The 16,379-nt window shown below is 41.2% G+C and overlaps 2 protein-coding genes across 3 annotated transcripts in view; both read right to left on the reverse strand.

The window, feature by feature from the left end:
* Window positions 1–8,244, reverse strand: part of LOC124045486 (monocarboxylate transporter 5-like) — a 48,326-nt gene extending 40,082 nt beyond the window's left edge. The window contains exons 1-2 of one of the 2 annotated variants that reach the window (XM_046364806.1): window positions 7,401–8,244; window positions 1,717–1,853 (exon numbers count right to left, since the gene is read on the reverse strand). In XM_046364806.1, the coding sequence (XP_046220762.1) occupies window positions 1,717–1,739 (23 nt within the window). In that variant the 5' untranslated portion in view covers window positions 1,740–1,853; window positions 7,401–8,244. Of the gene's footprint in view, window positions 1–1,716; window positions 1,854–7,388 lie in introns of both variants that reach the window. The other variant, XM_046364807.1, reaches the window with a different exon arrangement.
* Window positions 8,245–9,317: 1,073 nt separating this feature from the next.
* Window positions 9,318–15,652, reverse strand: LOC124045487 (ragulator complex protein LAMTOR5-like). Its single transcript, XM_046364808.1, has 5 exons — window positions 15,562–15,652; window positions 14,104–14,301; window positions 13,952–14,013; window positions 13,029–13,146; window positions 9,318–9,735 (listed from the first exon to the last, which is right to left on the reverse strand). The coding sequence occupies exons 2-5, from the start codon at window positions 14,175–14,177 to the stop codon at window positions 9,675–9,677; spliced, it is 315 nt and encodes a 104-aa protein (XP_046220764.1). The 5' UTR covers window positions 14,178–14,301; window positions 15,562–15,652; the 3' UTR covers window positions 9,318–9,674.
* Between the last annotated feature and the right edge of the window lie 727 nt (window positions 15,653–16,379).

Here is a 16,379-nt window from a genome sequence, read left to right on the forward strand (position 1 = left end):
GGCTACTTTCCTATTTTTGATGTTTTTGAAATACAACATCCACTTCCATGGGCCCTGTGTGTCACTGCTGGATTGGCTGCACTTCCACTCTCAACTATGTTACTGTTAAAACCTGCTTTTTGTGAGTCTTAAAATTGTCACTTTTGTGATTGTTTTTAAGGACAAACCTCAAATATTACCGCCCCTCCCATCTCAGTACAAGCGAGCTGATGTAAATTGACGAAACTATCCAGGGTGTGCCAGTTTTTACATGACGGAACTGCAAACTAATGTGCGTTTGACACTAGCGCCTGAGCACCAGCTGAAAGTAGAACCCTTTAGTGAGAGAGAGAGAGAGAGAGAGAGAGAGAAACAGAGAAAAAGAGAGAGAGGGAGAGAAAGAGAAACAGAGGAGAAAGACAGAGAAAAAGAGAGCGCAAACAGGTCGATCAAGCTGATCAGAACATGATGCTGGTTGAGCACGGGCGTTTCCTGTCTATAGGCTGGGAGCAACAAAATGGAGTCATGTTCAAATTTGCCGAAGGCAGTGCGGGGAGGGCTTTGTATGCTTCACAGAAGTTAGAGTAGCAATGATCCAGAATGCTAGAGGCTTGTGTCACGCATTCGATATGCTGATAGAATTTAGGAAGTATTGTTCTCAGGTTAGCTTTGTTAAAATCCCCAGCTTCAATAAATGCAGCATCAGGATGTATGGTTTCCAGTTCACATAGAGTCCAGTGAAGTCCTTTCAGGGTCGACGAGGTATCTGCTTAGGGGGGTTACACGGCTGTGACTAATCAAAGAGAATTATCTTGGAAGATAATGAGTTGGCATTCGACTGTAAGGAATTCTAGGTCAAGTGAACAAAGGGACTTGAGTTCCTGTATGTTGTTGTGATTACACCATGAATCGTTAATCATAAGGCACCCCCACCCCCGCCCTTCTTCTTACCAGAGAGATGTTTGTTTCTGTCGGCGCGATGCATGAAGAAACTGGGTGGCTGTACCGACTCTGACAACATATCTCGAGTGAGCCATGTTTCCGTGAAACAGAGAATGTTACCATCTCTGATGTCTCTCTGGAAGGCAACTCGTGCCCTAATATCATCCACCTTGTTATCTAGAGATTGGACATTGGCGAGTAATATGCTCGGAAGCGGTGGATGCTGTGCTCGCCTTCTGAGTCTGACCAGTAGGCCACTCTGTCTGCCTCTCCTGCGGCGACCACGTTGTTTTGGGTCAGCCTCTGAGATAAGATCCCATGTCCAGGGTGAAGCTCAGATGGGGCGGTAGGGTAGCCTAGTGGTTAGAGCATTGGACTAGTGATTCAAATCCCCGATTTGCAAGTTCAAATCCCCGAGCTGACAAAATCTGTCATTCTGTCCTTGAACAAGGCAGTTATCCCACTGTTTCTAGGCTGTCATTGAAAATAAGAATTTGTTCTTAACTGACCTGCCTAGTTAAAAAACAAAGGATCTGCTTTGGGTAAGTTGACATCACTTTTATATCCAATAGTTCTTCCCGGCTGTATGTAAAAACATTTGAGATTTTCTGGGCTAACAATGTAAGAAATAATAAAAATAAAAATAAAATAAATAACTGCATAGTTTCCTAAGGACCTGATTTATACTGTTTTATACATATTATTATTGGTAATTAGATTCATTAAAAGCAGCCATAGGATCTCTACAGTCATTAGTGGGTACAGGTACAGATACAGGCGGAGGTGTCATTTTACCTGTTGTGTTCTTTAGGTAGCATGGTGAAAGCAGCAGCAGAGAGAATTCAAAAGATCTGTTGTCTACTGTAGCGTCATCCTCTGGTGTGTCTGGATAGGGAGATACATCTACAGCTGTGTCAAGGTTAGCCTTGCACCTGTAACAACATACACACAAGTTAGAAATAACTTGAAAATCACCCTAGAAAATGTTTAACCTCAAGGTCTTTTATGGTTCGATAAAAGCTAAATGAAATGAAATTCATGGCAACCGTGTGACTTGTCTTGAGAGAAAAACTTTCCCTGACTGAAGTTGAAGTCAGCAAGCGTTGTACACAGATAACCACCCATCAAAGCGTAAGCACGAAGACACAGTATTTAAATGAGATCCATTTGATTGAGTTCTCACAATGACCACCTTTGCAGAATGATGCAACTTTCTTCTTGCCTTTCCAGATTCCTTTCAGGGAAATCAAATAGATCGAACAGATCACGAAGGAGGAGACAGGGATCAGGACTAACTAGTCTTGAGATAATGAACGGGGCAAGAACCCCGTTTTTAAAAACACTCGGCTAGATGTCAACGATGACCACTAGCACAATGACCATCTTTCTTTGAGAAACTCTGAAAAAGCAGAGACATCTCTGGACAAACAGACAGAGAGACAGACATAAGGTAGGCGAGGGGGACAGACAGATCTAAAGCAATAGTCTGACCATAGCACTCTTTCATCAGCCAAAATGGTTGAAAAATGATGATTATCTATAGATTCAATGATGATAATCTATAGACTGTGTTTTGTTATATTATTCAAATCAAATTGGAGAGTCAGTTGAAGCTGTCCTACAAAAACTGTCATGTCATTACAGTGCATCTTAATATTACTCTACATTTTGCTTTAAGAGCGCGAGCAGGTTCAAACTAGATCATGCCGGATTGGATTTCCTTCCTGCAAGCCAGGGCTGAAGTAAGCTAAATGTCACCTCTGGCATGCATGACATGTATTGAACCACCACAGACCTGGAGCTCAGTCTGTCGGGTTATACCAGGGAGGAGCTCAGAAGCAGGAGGATGAGCTATTGTGGGGGTGGGACTGTAGGGTGTGTCAGGGGTTTCCAGCCCTTAGCACTGCATAGAAACTCAGAGATAATGATAAGGGCCCTGATGTGGAGGCTGCTAGTATCTCTGGCCCCGAGCAGTGCTAAGGGCCCTGATGTGGAGGCTGCTAGTATCTCTGGCCCCGAGCAGTGCTAAGGGCCCTGATGTGGAGGCTGCTAGTATCTCTGGCCCCGAGCAGTGCTAAGGGCCCTGATGTGGAGGCTGCTAGTATCTCTGGCCCCGAGCAGTGCTAAGGGCCCTGATGTGGAGGCTGCTAGTATCTCTGGCCCCGAGCAGTGCTAAGGGCCCTGATGTGGAGGCTGCTAGTATCTCTGGCCCCGAGCAGTGCTAAGGGCCCTGATGTGGAGGCTGCTAGTATCTCTGGCCCCGAGCAGTGCTAAGGGCCCTGATGTGGAGGCTGCTAGTATCTCTGTCTCTGAGCAGTACTAAGGGCTTTGAGGTTGAGGCTGCTAGTATCTCTGTCTCTGAGCAGTGCTAGGACCCCTGGGGTGGAGGCGTGCTAGTTATTGACACATACTATAGTATGTCACATTATACGCCACATAGCTAGCTGTGTGCTATGTCTGGACAGCTACCATATCCATCTTCTGTGTGAAGAGCTAGCATGTCTGGATAGCTAAGTTAGCATATTAATTTCCCAAGGGGCTCTGGTCTCATCTGTCTATCTATATAAGAACCCTATGATGGAAACCTTCAGGTCAGCCAAAATGTTAGTTAGAAGCTTTCTCGCTGGGCAGAAACTGGATGAATCGCTGTTGTTTCCACGTTGTTGTTTCAATTAAAATTCAATGTTTTTTTTCCTGAAAAATAAATTGGATATACCAAATAGTCACCAAAGTAAACTCATTTCAAGAATTGTTAAAAAAATAAAATAATTAATCACCCAACTTTTAACCGAAGTCCAATGATATGATTGACATTTTTTTTGCCTTCACTTTGTAATCACATAGACGTCGAATTGACATTGGCTATGCCCAGTGGGTTCAGTTACAGCATCCAACTCCCTTTGGAGTGTTGCGTCAACAATGGCTTAACAGGCAACTAATTGCAATTAATTACTAGGCATGTTGATTGCTTTGTCCTGGAGTAGATCAGGTTGAAACAGGATATTGGTCAGGTGACCATAAGAGTTCAATTAAAAGAACAAAACCTGTTGAACTCATTGTTTCGTTGGAAAATGAAAGATTCTCTCATTTCAGAGTAATTGTTCTCATCTCAAGGGTTTTCCAATATTGAGAGCAAACAACTCAAATTAAGATATTTGATCATTGTATGTTTTGAATACAATAGCTTGAGATAATGTATCAGTTTCCTTTTTAAGGATTTACTGTACGAACAAGCTCTGTGACCACAGATCTTTCAACCTCTCTTTCGTGTCGTCTGAGATTCCCAAAGATTGGAAAGCAGCTGCGGTCATCCCCCTCTTCAAAGGGGGGGACACTCTTGACCCAAACTGCTACAGACCTATATCTATCCTACCATGCCTTTCTAAGATCTTTGAAAGCCAAGTCAACAAACAGATTACCGACCATTTCGAATCTCACCATACCTTCTCTGCTATGCAATCTGGTTTCAGAGCTGGTCATGGGTGCACCTCAGCCACGCTCAAGGTCCTAAACGATATCTTAACCATCGATAAGAAACATTACTGTGCAGCCGTATTCATTGATCTGGCCAAGGCTTTCGACTCTGTCAACCACCACATCCTCATCGGCAGACTCGACAGCCTTGGTTTCACAAATGATTGCCTCGCCTGGTTCACCAAATACTTCTCTGATAGAGTTCAGTGTGTAAAATCGGAGGGTCTGCTGTCCGGACCTCTGGCAGTCTCTATGGGGGTGCCACAGGGTTCAATTCTTGGACCGACTCTCTTCTCTGTATACATCAATGAGGTCGCTCTTGCTGCTGGTGAGTCCCTGATCCACCTCTACGCAGACGACACCATTCTGTATACTTCCGGCCCTTCTTTGGACACTGTGTTAACAACCCTCCAGGCAAGCTTCAATGCCACACAACTCTCCTTCCGTGGCCTCCAATTGCTCTTAAATACAAGTAAAACTAAATGCATGCTCTTCAACCGATCGCTACCTGCACCTACCCGCCTGTCCAACATCACTACTCTGGACGGCTCTGACTTAGAATACGTAGACAACTACAAATACTTAGGTGTCTGGTTAGACTGTATACTCTCCTTCCAGACCCATATCAAACATCTCCAATCCAAAGTTAAATCTAGAATTGGCTTCCTATTTCGCAACAAAGCATCCTTCTCTCATGCTGCCAAACATACCCTTGTAAAACTGACCATCCTACCAATCCTCGACTTTGGCGATGTCATTTACAAAATAGCCTCCAATACCCTACTCAACAAATTGGATGCAGTCTATCACAGTGCAATCCGTTTTGTCACCAAATCCCCATATACTACCCACCATTGAGACCTGTATGCTCTCGTTGGCTGGCCCTCGCTTCATACTCGTCGCCAAACCCACTGGCTCCATGTCATCTACAAGACCCTGCTAGGTAAAGTCCCCCCTTATCTCAGCTCGCTGGTCACCATAGCATCTCCCACCTGTAGCACACGCTCCAGCAGGTATATCTCTCTAGTCTAGTATATCTCTCTGCTGCCAATGACTGGAATGAACTACAAAAATCTCTGAAACTGGAAACACTTATCTCCCTCACTAGCTTTTTAAGCATCAACTGTCAGAGCATCTTACAGATTACTGCACCTGTACATAGCCCACCTATAATTTAGCCCAAACAACTACCTCTTTCCCAAATGTATTTAATTAATTTATTTATTTTGCTCCTTTGCACCCCATTATTTTTATTTCTACTTTGCACATTCTTCCATTGCAAAACTACCATTCCAGTGTTTTACTTGCTATATTGTATTTACTTTGCCACCATGGCCTTTTTTGCCTTTACCTCCCTTTTCACCTAATTTGCTCACATTGTATATAGACTTGTTTATACTGTATTATTGACTGTATGTTTGTTTTACTCCATGTGTAACTCTGTGTCGTTGTATCTGTCGAACTGCTTTGCTTTATCTTGGCCAGGTCGCAATTGTAAATGAGAACTTTGTACCTGGTTAAATAAAGGTGAAATAAAAAATAAAATAAAATAAATCTGTAGCCACAACTACTGTAGCTTTGCCTCCCCATATGACTCCATATTATAGTAATACAACACAATACTAATAGCAAACTCTCACATTCTTGAATCCGCATTAGTCATGAGGAATGGTGAGATTAAGTTGCTAAGAAGCTGCTTGGTGATTAGGTGAAAAAGATTTTGGCTTAGTTTATTATCCCTGAAAAGGAGAATGGAACGACCACACACCACAGTATTGTGAACTCATACGCCAAAGTATTCAAGTACTATTTGAAATCTTTAAAATACGTTGTGTTTGCATGTCCTCACCTGCCAGGTGGTCAGGGTTTTATATTGGTTCCACTTTTGGCGGCAGGTAGCCTAGTGGTTAGAGCGTTGGACTAGCAAGATCAAATTCCGAGCTAACAAGGTAAAAAATAAAATAAAAATGGCCTTCTGCCCCTGAACAAGGCAGTATTTTAAAAAAAGTATGTCATTGAAAATAAGAATTTGTTCCTAACTGACTTGCCTGGTAAAATAATTAAATAGACTTGAACTGGGAGAGTTAAAAAAATAAAATAAAATAAAAAATACTATTTGAACCGAGGTCTGGACCATACACCACTGCAGTATTGTAAATATAAACTCATAGAGAGGTCTCTTACCATATACAAATCTGCTGGACCAGTTGCTCTCTTTTAGATCAGAGTTTTATTGTTGCATTGTGGCCCCTCACTCACCCTACCTACATTCACAACTCTGTTTGGGGGGAAAAATAGATAACTCACTACCCACTAGCTGTTTGAATTCAGTTCGAGAAACACACAGGTCATAAACGTATGTTTGAATTCAGTTAGAGAAACACACAGGTCATAAACGTATGTTTGAATTCAGTTAGAGAAACACACAGGTCATAAACGTATGTTTGAATTCAGTTACAGTAACCTTATAACAACCAGGTGACCAGGTGAAGAACACAGAAATTAACTGAACATTAAATGGGCAATCTGGGATTGGCACATCACTTTTGGGACTTTTAACTGAATGACATTTAGCCAGATCCCAGTTACTATGTAAGACCATATGAACATATATTCCCCCCCCCCCCCCCCCCAAGTATTTCACACAAGATGGATAATCACGACTAATTGTCACCGCTAATTAATTTAATAAAGGACTTATGGGTTAATAGATTCGATCAAACTACATCGGTGCAGTGCCCGTGAACTCCAAAGCGCACAAAATTGAAATGACAACAAATAAAACGTAGTGTGTAGCAGCAATCATTAACAGTAGGCTACAGCCAACAAGAAAACAAAATAGGCTCATATAAATGATTATGTATTTGTGACTTTTTTTTAAACAATAAAACCATATCCCCAAAGCCCTATAAAAATAAATACAGAAATGCAAAAAAAGTATAGAACACTTAGCTATTGATTCATGAAAACTGAAATTACAGTATTTAACATACTTATATGCATACCTTAATCTTCCATCAGATTTTGAAGTAGTTTCCTCTTGATCTCCAATAGTAAGAAATATCGATGGTGTTCTGCGCTCGAAGAGCTAGATGGGAGATGCCTACATTTTAGGTGCACACTGTCCTTTTGATAGTGCACTTAATAGGCTGCTTCTACTTGAAGTTTCCTTGACATATACATCGACATTGCAGGACCCGTTCCTTTGAGGATGAATGAGCCATAACTTTATTTAACTGTGTGTATTCCCCCTCAGAGTTCAACAGAACTTTTGCGATTTATTGAGAAGGGTCGCGTGAACCAAAGTAGCTCTCACAGGGGCTGGCTGACACGTGACTGGCACGTAACGATCGCCCTGAAAACCTCCCAAAGGGGTATAAAAACGTCTCACTGCTCTGTCAAAACAGCATGTTAATAAAGGCTAAAAATTGAGAATGAGCACGAACAATGTTAAGAGTTAGAGATTATAGAGATGATCGGAGATAGAGGGTCTTTCTACAGGTTGACAGCCAGCCTAGGCGTTATCGCTGACTGCAGTGATCTCGCCGCATGTAACGGGACATCCCATCCACTGCAGAGGAACTTTGGCGCAAGGTCTGTATGACCTGAAAGCCAATTGTGTAATAATGAGAGATTAAAATGGTATAAAACCATATAACGACTAGGTTTTAAAACTAATACGTTCCTTCCACACTTTGGCCTATTATTTGCACAGAATTTCCTCAGCAGGATGCCAAGAGAAATGCTGAAACATCTAAAGGAGAAAATGGACACGAAGGTCAGAAGATTAAACTGACCGGATCCCAGTTAAAGTTTATCGACCTGAGATGCCCTAGAAATGCATTGAACTGGAAATGCGTTCACTGAAAGCATGTGCACCTGCTGGGACAGTGAAGAGATACTCAGTTCACATGCCTGCTCACTGTAGTAAAACATAGATCGAATTAAAACGAGGGAGATAAAAAGAGCGAATGCGAGAGCTAAATGATAAAGCAGACCCATCTATAAACATCTCACACACAGAGGCATCATGAAACTCATTTTATGAAGGAACTTGTGACCAAATTCCATCTGTTAACTCGGGGTAAATATTTTCTTTATTTTTCCAGTATTTGAATATATAAAACTACAGGGAATGTGATGCATCACACACACACCTAAGTTAAGTCAGTGAGCAGTGTGCTATAGTCAACACCTTGTGTTCCAAATAGCACCCCAGTCACTATATAGTTAACAACTTTTGACTAGGGCCCATTATATAGGGAATAGAGTGCTATTTGGTACAGAGACAATGAATCACTGACAATGACCTCTGACATTAGCTGCATTAAAAAGGTCAGTGTGTTCCGAGTCTAGGGTGGCCTTTAGATTGGTGAGAGGTGAGGGTGGTGTAAGTCTTCTGGCTGTAATGGGGACTGGAGGCTTGGCCCAGAATCAATGTTCAACTCCTGTAGGTTTGTAGGTCATATTTACTTACTGGAATTCTTTGCATTTTGGTAGATCACCTGCCTAATGGGCCAATCACAGAGCAGGTTCAACTTGTATGACCACTCAGCTCACTTGCCCCAGGCAATAGGTGCAACCCTTACTGTCAACCCTTTAGTGGGGGAAATGGAAAACTGACAAGACCAGCATCAGGGGGGGGCGAAGAGGCTTCACCCTACAGTTAAAAATCCTAGAAGACTGACATACCGTACGACACGAGCCCCCCCCCCCCCCCATTTAAAAACCAGATACTGCAGTACAATATAGAAGTACAGAGTACCAACTACCACATTCAGCACCTCTAGGCCAAGTTTACTGCAGTATCCCATTTTTCATTATACTTGAAAACATACCACACTAAAAAGAGTTTAAGTCCAGACACGCACAGTACAAACACAACAAATCCCGACTTTGCAGAAATCATAGACACCATTACAAACTGTGACATTGCTTTTAATATGAACATATACAATATTTCTACATGGATTTGAAAAATCAGACCTGATTTCAGATGTCCCAAAAAAAATTATTAACCAGTTATTGAATAAGAAATAAGTCGCCCCCAAAAACAGATCAGACCCTATTGAACATATACAAAACACAACTCAAATGGTATGTATGTACTTTACTTTTAAATATGACTCTTGGCCAAACAGTAAAAAGAAAACACATAAAAAATATTCTGCAACTTCAATGTGACCTCCCAGATCCAGACTTTATATTGGGTATGATTATTTAGCATTAGTGGACAAACAGATTTACAAAACAGCCTCGTCTATCTTCATTAGGTGACCTCATGACGCCATCTTGTGAACAGCTACAGTGATGGCTCCATGTGATCTCACTAGAATATTCCTGTGTTGGGGGTGGGGGGGGAAGAGAAACAATCAATGAAAATGTTTACCATAGTAAAAAGCCTGTGGCCAATCAATTGCATTTCAAATCAAGACATGACTAAATAAAATGCAATATTCAAAACCACTAACCAACAAAAATACTCAACAGTATGCAAATAAACATCACTATTAAAAGCAGTATAGTATTACTACTGTTCGCATTGTTTTAGAGATGAGGAAACAGTTGCCACAGCAAACATGTCATGTGACCTGCCTATGGTATTGAAAGACCAGGGCCCATATTAATGAAGAGTCTTAAAGTAGGATAGCAGCTCCCACCTGTCCATTAGCGTTACACGGTATACCGAAATATAGGTACTTTAAAAACTGGAATTTGTTTTACGGTCGGTATTGCTGTTAAATGTCTCACGTGATTGAGAGGTTAGTCTCTCAGCACAGCCTCTTTATAGCGTGAAGAGCAAAGTGCCTGCTCCAAGTACCAATTTATTGCTAGAGTTGTTGGCGCTGCATTAGCTCCCCAGTCCACTCCTGCAGCACAGCATCTAACACACTCGAATAAAGCAACATGAAATGTTGAAACTGTTCGCAAAAACAAAATGTCCATACAGGCTAGAACACTTATATAAATGTAAGACAATACCGGTAGCTAAGCTTCCAGCTTTAAAATTGTAGGCTAACTTTCCTTGCTAGCTTACAGTTGAATTCACTACCTAGTAATACTTTGTGATAATATGCAAACCATAACACATATAATACGCCGATTTCAAACCTGACTGTCACCAAAAACTGCTTCACTTGGTTTTCCTTTGCCTCGCGTCTTGTTTCCACTAGATAGCTTTATTTTTAGCTCTTTTTTTAAATTGCAGAAAACAAAGTATACATACAGGAAGTATACAAAACGCTAGGGGGGGGGTACAAATGACTGATTATAACAAAGACCTTAAAAGATGCACACACCGATTGGTTTTAACAACTTTCTTATTAGAAGATCGTAGAACAGTCAAGAATATTAGCAATGATAAAACTATGAATATATTTCCATAAAGAATTTACATGTTGAGCAGGTATTCCCAAACTGGGGGTATGTGCAATAGCGTATTTTCTTTCTTTACATTTTCAAACAGTACATTTATATTTTCCAGTGGGGGTATACATTTGGGCGAGGTCCCCCCCGACAAGGCAGTTAACCCACTTCTCCTAAGCCGCCATTGTAAATAATAATTTGTTCTTATTAACCGACTTGCCTAGTTAAGTTAAATAAATATGAAGCTGTGCACATACTTATGATATCCACAAGGTGGAAGCACAGTCAATGAACTGGACAAATCTACATTTTATTTGTCACATGCTTTGCAAACAAGTGTAGACTTAAATTTAACTAGGCAAGTCAGTTAAGAACAAATTCTTAATTACATTGACAGCCTACTGGGGAACAGTGGGTTAACTGCCTGGTTCAGTGGCAGAACGACAGATTTTTAGATTTATCCAACATCTTACTGGGCCCACCCTACCAAGGGGCTTTCTATTGACATTGCTTCCATTGTTGATGTTGCTTTATCTGATCACTGTGGATTTTTTTTACTACATTGTTGCCAATAGCGCAGGTTAATACTGAACACGTTAAGAAACGCCAGTTTACCTGTGAAGTTGCTACAGACCTGAGTATGAACAATACTCCATCACCTATTCTACCTTCCTCTTGTGATGATTTAGTTGATAACTTTAATAGCAAATGAAAGGCAACCATTAATGCCATAGCTCCAGTAAGGTTGAACAAGTCCACATCCAAACAGAGAGGCCCTTGGATGAGTGAGGAAACAAATGCATTAAGAGGGAAATTGTAGAAAGGCAGAGCGGAAGTGGAGAAAGTCAAAGTCGCAGGTCCATTATGATATTCTGAGTGAGCAACTTGGCGTATATAACAAGTCAATTAGAAAGATTAGCCTGTCTGGCATATCGAACTTGATCACTAATAAATCACAATAATTTGAGTGTGCTTCTCGACCATGGATAGCCAGATAAAATCCTACCATCGCAAACCTATAAGACAACAAACATTAGGCTGGGTATCAGTCAAACAAGACCCGATGAGAAGTTTAATGACGTGTCCTAACCTACCACGCAAAGGCACTATGGATCCCCCCCCCCCCCCAGTTGACACAGACATGCTCAGGAAAGTTATCACAACTTAAGCCTTCAACTGCATTCTCTATCCGATCCCCACCAACATATTCAAAACAGTTTTTATTTGCAAAACAGAAGCGCAAGCTATTGTTCTTCAGCTTATCTCCAACCTTCCACTATATAGCAAAAATTCTGGAGAAATTGTTTGAACCAGTTCTCGTAACCAGCACAGCAAAAATAAACAATAATAAATAAATAAAAGATTTAAAAAAAAAAAATAGTCTGAGCCAAAGCACAGAGAATCTGGCTGTACATTCACGGGCAATAAAGATACAACACCAGCTAAAAAAAAACCAAGGTGTCATTTTATATCCTGAACTCAAATTTCAAACACCACATTAGGAATGTGACCAAAATAGCTTTTAACTCCCTGAGGAACATTGCCATGGTGCAGCATTAAACTACTGTAATGCTCTCCTGTCTGGTCTACCAAAAGCCATTGGTCAACTGCAAAACACAGAATGCTGCAGCACGGGTACTGACAAAGACCGGACGGAGAGCACACATTACACCGGTTTTAAAGTCTCTGGACTGGCTGCCTGTTAGAAGAATCTTAAAAATGCAAAACTATTGGTTTTTAAAATCAATCCCAGATTGCACATCCCGATACATGTCAAGACATGCTTTTAAGTTATGTACCCAGTAAGTCCCTCAGGTCCTCTGGCACTGGCCTTTTAACTATCCCAAAGCCCATGCCCAAGAGGTATGGAAAGGCATCCTTTAATTATTACACCCCCAGCCTCTTGAATAGCCTGCTAGAGAACATGGTCCAAAACTGTGGACATCTTTAAAGATCTATTTTAAAACACCTTTTTAGCCATTGTTTGTATTGTTATTATTTTGTTTTTAAATCCTCATGTTTGTTGTGCATTTTTTCTCTCTTTCTGTGAAGCACATTGCATTCCATGTCTGAAATGTGCTGTATAAAAACTTGATTTGATGCATTTTACCACCCCCCCAAAAATGAAATACTAAATTAGCTGCTAATGTAGCTGTCATCCTGAACTACAAATCCCATGATGATCCTAAAGTGAAATCCCACCCACCCGGGGCACCAAGCGATGCAAAACAAACTTGCCCTAATATTAACTTGATGCGATTCCTCACCCTGAATCTGACTCCAGGCACACTGTGGGACTGTCTGTAGGGTCTCTGGTGAGAGAGGCTGCCTGTCTGGCCAGTACAGATACCACTCCCCCATGCTCATCAGACAGAGAGCCACGACCTGAAATAAACACAAGGAGACAAAGTAGACTCCGATTCAGTCATATGGAATGTCAAAATGTAGGCTGATCTTGTGATAAGTTACCTAGTATCAAAAGTGGACCTGACACAATTGCTAGGCATCACCAGAGATAACAGGATTTAGCTCTAGCAAGCATACTATTATTTGATGAATTGCATTGTCTAATATTTGTTACTGTTGCCATTTCAAGGATATATTTTCATAGTTTTCAAACATTCAGTTAGTCTTCTGTTGAAGTGTTAAAATGTTAGAGGCAGTTACCAGACATAGGCTGAAAAACAGTTTAGCTAGCTAGCAGCATTTCCCCCAATGACGAATGACTAGCTATGGAACCCTGACCTGTTCACCGGATGTGCTACTTAGTACCTTGTCCTGGAAGCCGACTGACAGTTACTCCTGAGGTGCTGATGTGTTGCACCCTCTAACCACGGATTATTATTTGATCCTGCTGGTCACCTATGAACGTTTGAACATCTTGAAGAACGATCTGGCCTTAATGGTCATATACTCTATCGCCAAAGCCTGAAAACGACTGGCCTCTCCTCGGGGCCTGGTTCCTCTAGGTTGCTTCCTAGGTTCCTGCCTTAATAGGGAGTTTGTCCATAGTCGCTATGGTTCTCTGGGTATCTCTGCATAGGCACAGAGACAACTGCTGATACAGGGCATTGTGAAATAAATGTTATTGATTTGACGACGACTGCGTGTGGTCGTCAGTTAAACATTTTGTCTGCTGAATAATCAGATACATAAAAAGACAGCAACAAGAAATGAGGACTTTACTTACAGCCTAGAATATGTCCTTGTTGGTCCGTGCAGAGAACTCCGACAATGGCTGGATTCTTCATGCTATCATATCAAAACAACATTTGAGGAATATTTTCACATAATTTAACGATTTGGTACAATCAAATAATTTTCGATCAAATAATCACTTACGTGTCATCCAGATGTTGCTCGAGAGTCGACTCCATGGTTATGATAGCGTTATCTGCAATTAATAACTGGGACATATACCGATAATTTGTTTGTGATTGTCTGCTTTCTGACTTTTCTCGAGTCAGTCAGCTGATGCGCATTCCTACGGAAACCATCGAAGGCTAAATTACACCAAACGCGATTCCTTTTGATTTTTTCCTGGAATGTAAAGGAGGGTGGAGAAAGAACACAACTTTACAAAATAAGAACAGTTGCTTCTCTCCCAAAAGCAATATACATACAACAATATACTCTTGTTGGTAAGCTACCCCCACTTTACATTAGTGGTTCTCAAACCTCTCCTCAGGACCCTTCTTCTGTAGGTTTTATGGCAGACTACAACCCAAAAAGGTGCGTTACCGCCACCAACTGGACAGGGTTGAGAAAACCAAGGCAAAAAATATAACCCATACGTGGTAGGGAAAACTTAAACCACCCAAAATAAAACAAAAAAAAACACATTTACAAAACCAAAACCCTCACTTATTCCTTAAAATCTCCATATCTCCCTTTTCAGGCTCTATGACCTGACAGGGTGGTATGGCTTGTGACAATACTCCATGCAACTCCTCCACTGAGAAGTTCTTTCAGTCCTTGGAACCATTCCGTCGCATCCACAATGATATGCATTTTCCTGAACTCCCTCTCCACCATGGCAGTGCCATTAATCCCCATAGCTATAAAAGGCCATCTACTTAACCTTTAACATATCTGGGTCATGCTGCTGAATGACAATGCCTGCAGCCTTCAGTGAAGGTCTGTCTGCCATCATGGATTCTTCAGGAGCACCATTCAAAACCTCAACCCTTTTAACAGCCACTGCATATGAAATGCTCTGGACAGCCCTGTCTTTGGCCATCTCATTCTCTTTCACTCTTGGTCATTCCAAAGATGTGGCTTGTTCCAAAGATGTGGCTTCATGGTTCCCACCACAGTGGCAACATGTTACATTTTCATTACTTTTAAACACAGGATATGATCTTTTCCACATCTTGGCTTCTCCCTTCTGCAAACACTTAAAACATGTCCAAAAGCTTTACAGTGATCACACTGCATTGGCCTTTGGATACATGCTCTGACTCTGTAGTTTATATAGCCAAACTGCACTTGAGTAGGGAGACTCCATTTAAATAAATAAAAAACAGAACAAATACTCTTCACTTTCTCCTCATTGACCATACGATTCATCCAACAAACATCAATCACTCCAGGAATATTTTCCATCTCTGTAACGTCGACTTCCCAAAAGACGCCAGATATTACCCCCTGTAGACGTGCCCTGTTCCGAAGAGACACACAGGACACATCAAACGTTTCAAATCTGGTGAGACGCAACACACATATTTTCTGCTCCTCAGATGAACAAAAACAAAATCTAAACAAGCCGGCCTCTCGTGATCCTCACAGCCTTCACTTTACCCAAAACTCTCTCCACCAGTTTGGGTATAATCAAATAGATTCTTCAAAATTGGTAATCCAATCAGCTGCTCCTCATCAAGAAAATGGATTCCTACGGGATAAGAAGGGACATTCTCATCACTGTATGCTAATTGCTCAGTTTTCTAATCTTTTGGACAATATTCCAATTCTCCTTGATTACCCCGCCATTATATTCACGCTCCACATCAACATCCGCTTCCGTCATCTTTTTCAATCTCACTCTCCTCAGTCAGGATCCCCCAGCCGTTCCATGTATTTTATCTATTCCAGAGCTAGCACACCTGAGTCAACTTGTTACCTAATCATCAAGCCCTTGAATTGATGAATGACTGAGCTTGTTCAGTGCTACAACAAAATTGTGAAAAGTCTGAGGCTCCCCGAGGAGATGTTTGAGAACCAGTGAAGATTGATATCCTTTACCAACTAGGCCTTAAGTGATTGATAAATAAACAAAATGTGCATACATCACAGAGTGATTCACTCAGTGAAAATGATTCCAAACTCTAATTTGACCCTTTTTATTAAAATAGATGAGCATACTGTGTATATCCCACGCTGAGTTACAGCCTCGCTGACACTGTGCATTTAGCTACAGTAAGCAAAACGAGAAGAGCACTCTGGGACTGCAGTGCCATCAGCCACCCTGATGTTTTAATAAAAAAATATAAAAAAATTGACCTTTATTTTACTAGGCAAGTCAGTTAAGAACAAATTTGTATTTTCAATGACGGCCTAGGAACAGTGGGTTAATTGCCTGTTCAGGGGCAGAACGACAAATTTTGTACCTTGTCAGCTCA

This window comes from Oncorhynchus gorbuscha, linkage group LG10, assembly GCF_021184085.1.
Source record: "Oncorhynchus gorbuscha isolate QuinsamMale2020 ecotype Even-year linkage group LG10, OgorEven_v1.0, whole genome shotgun sequence".
In the NCBI taxonomy this organism is placed as follows: Eukaryota; Metazoa; Chordata; class Actinopteri; order Salmoniformes; family Salmonidae; genus Oncorhynchus; species Oncorhynchus gorbuscha.

What these genes read in the sequence shown, in the direction of transcription:
- LOC124045487 (XM_046364808.1), bottom strand. Translation starts at nt 14,177, where the DNA reads ATGTCCCAGTTATTAATTGCAGATAACGCTATCATAACCATGGAGTCG. An exon ending in GAGCAACATCTGGATGACAC is followed by an intron (nt 14,014 to 14,103) that starts GTAAGTGATTAT and finishes TTGATATGATAG; the next exon opens with CATGAAGAATCCAGCCATTG. An exon ending in TGCCTGGAGTCAGATTCAGG is followed by an intron (nt 9,736 to 13,028) that starts GTGAGGAATCGC and finishes CCCCCAACACAG; the next exon opens with GAATATTCTAGTGAGATCAC.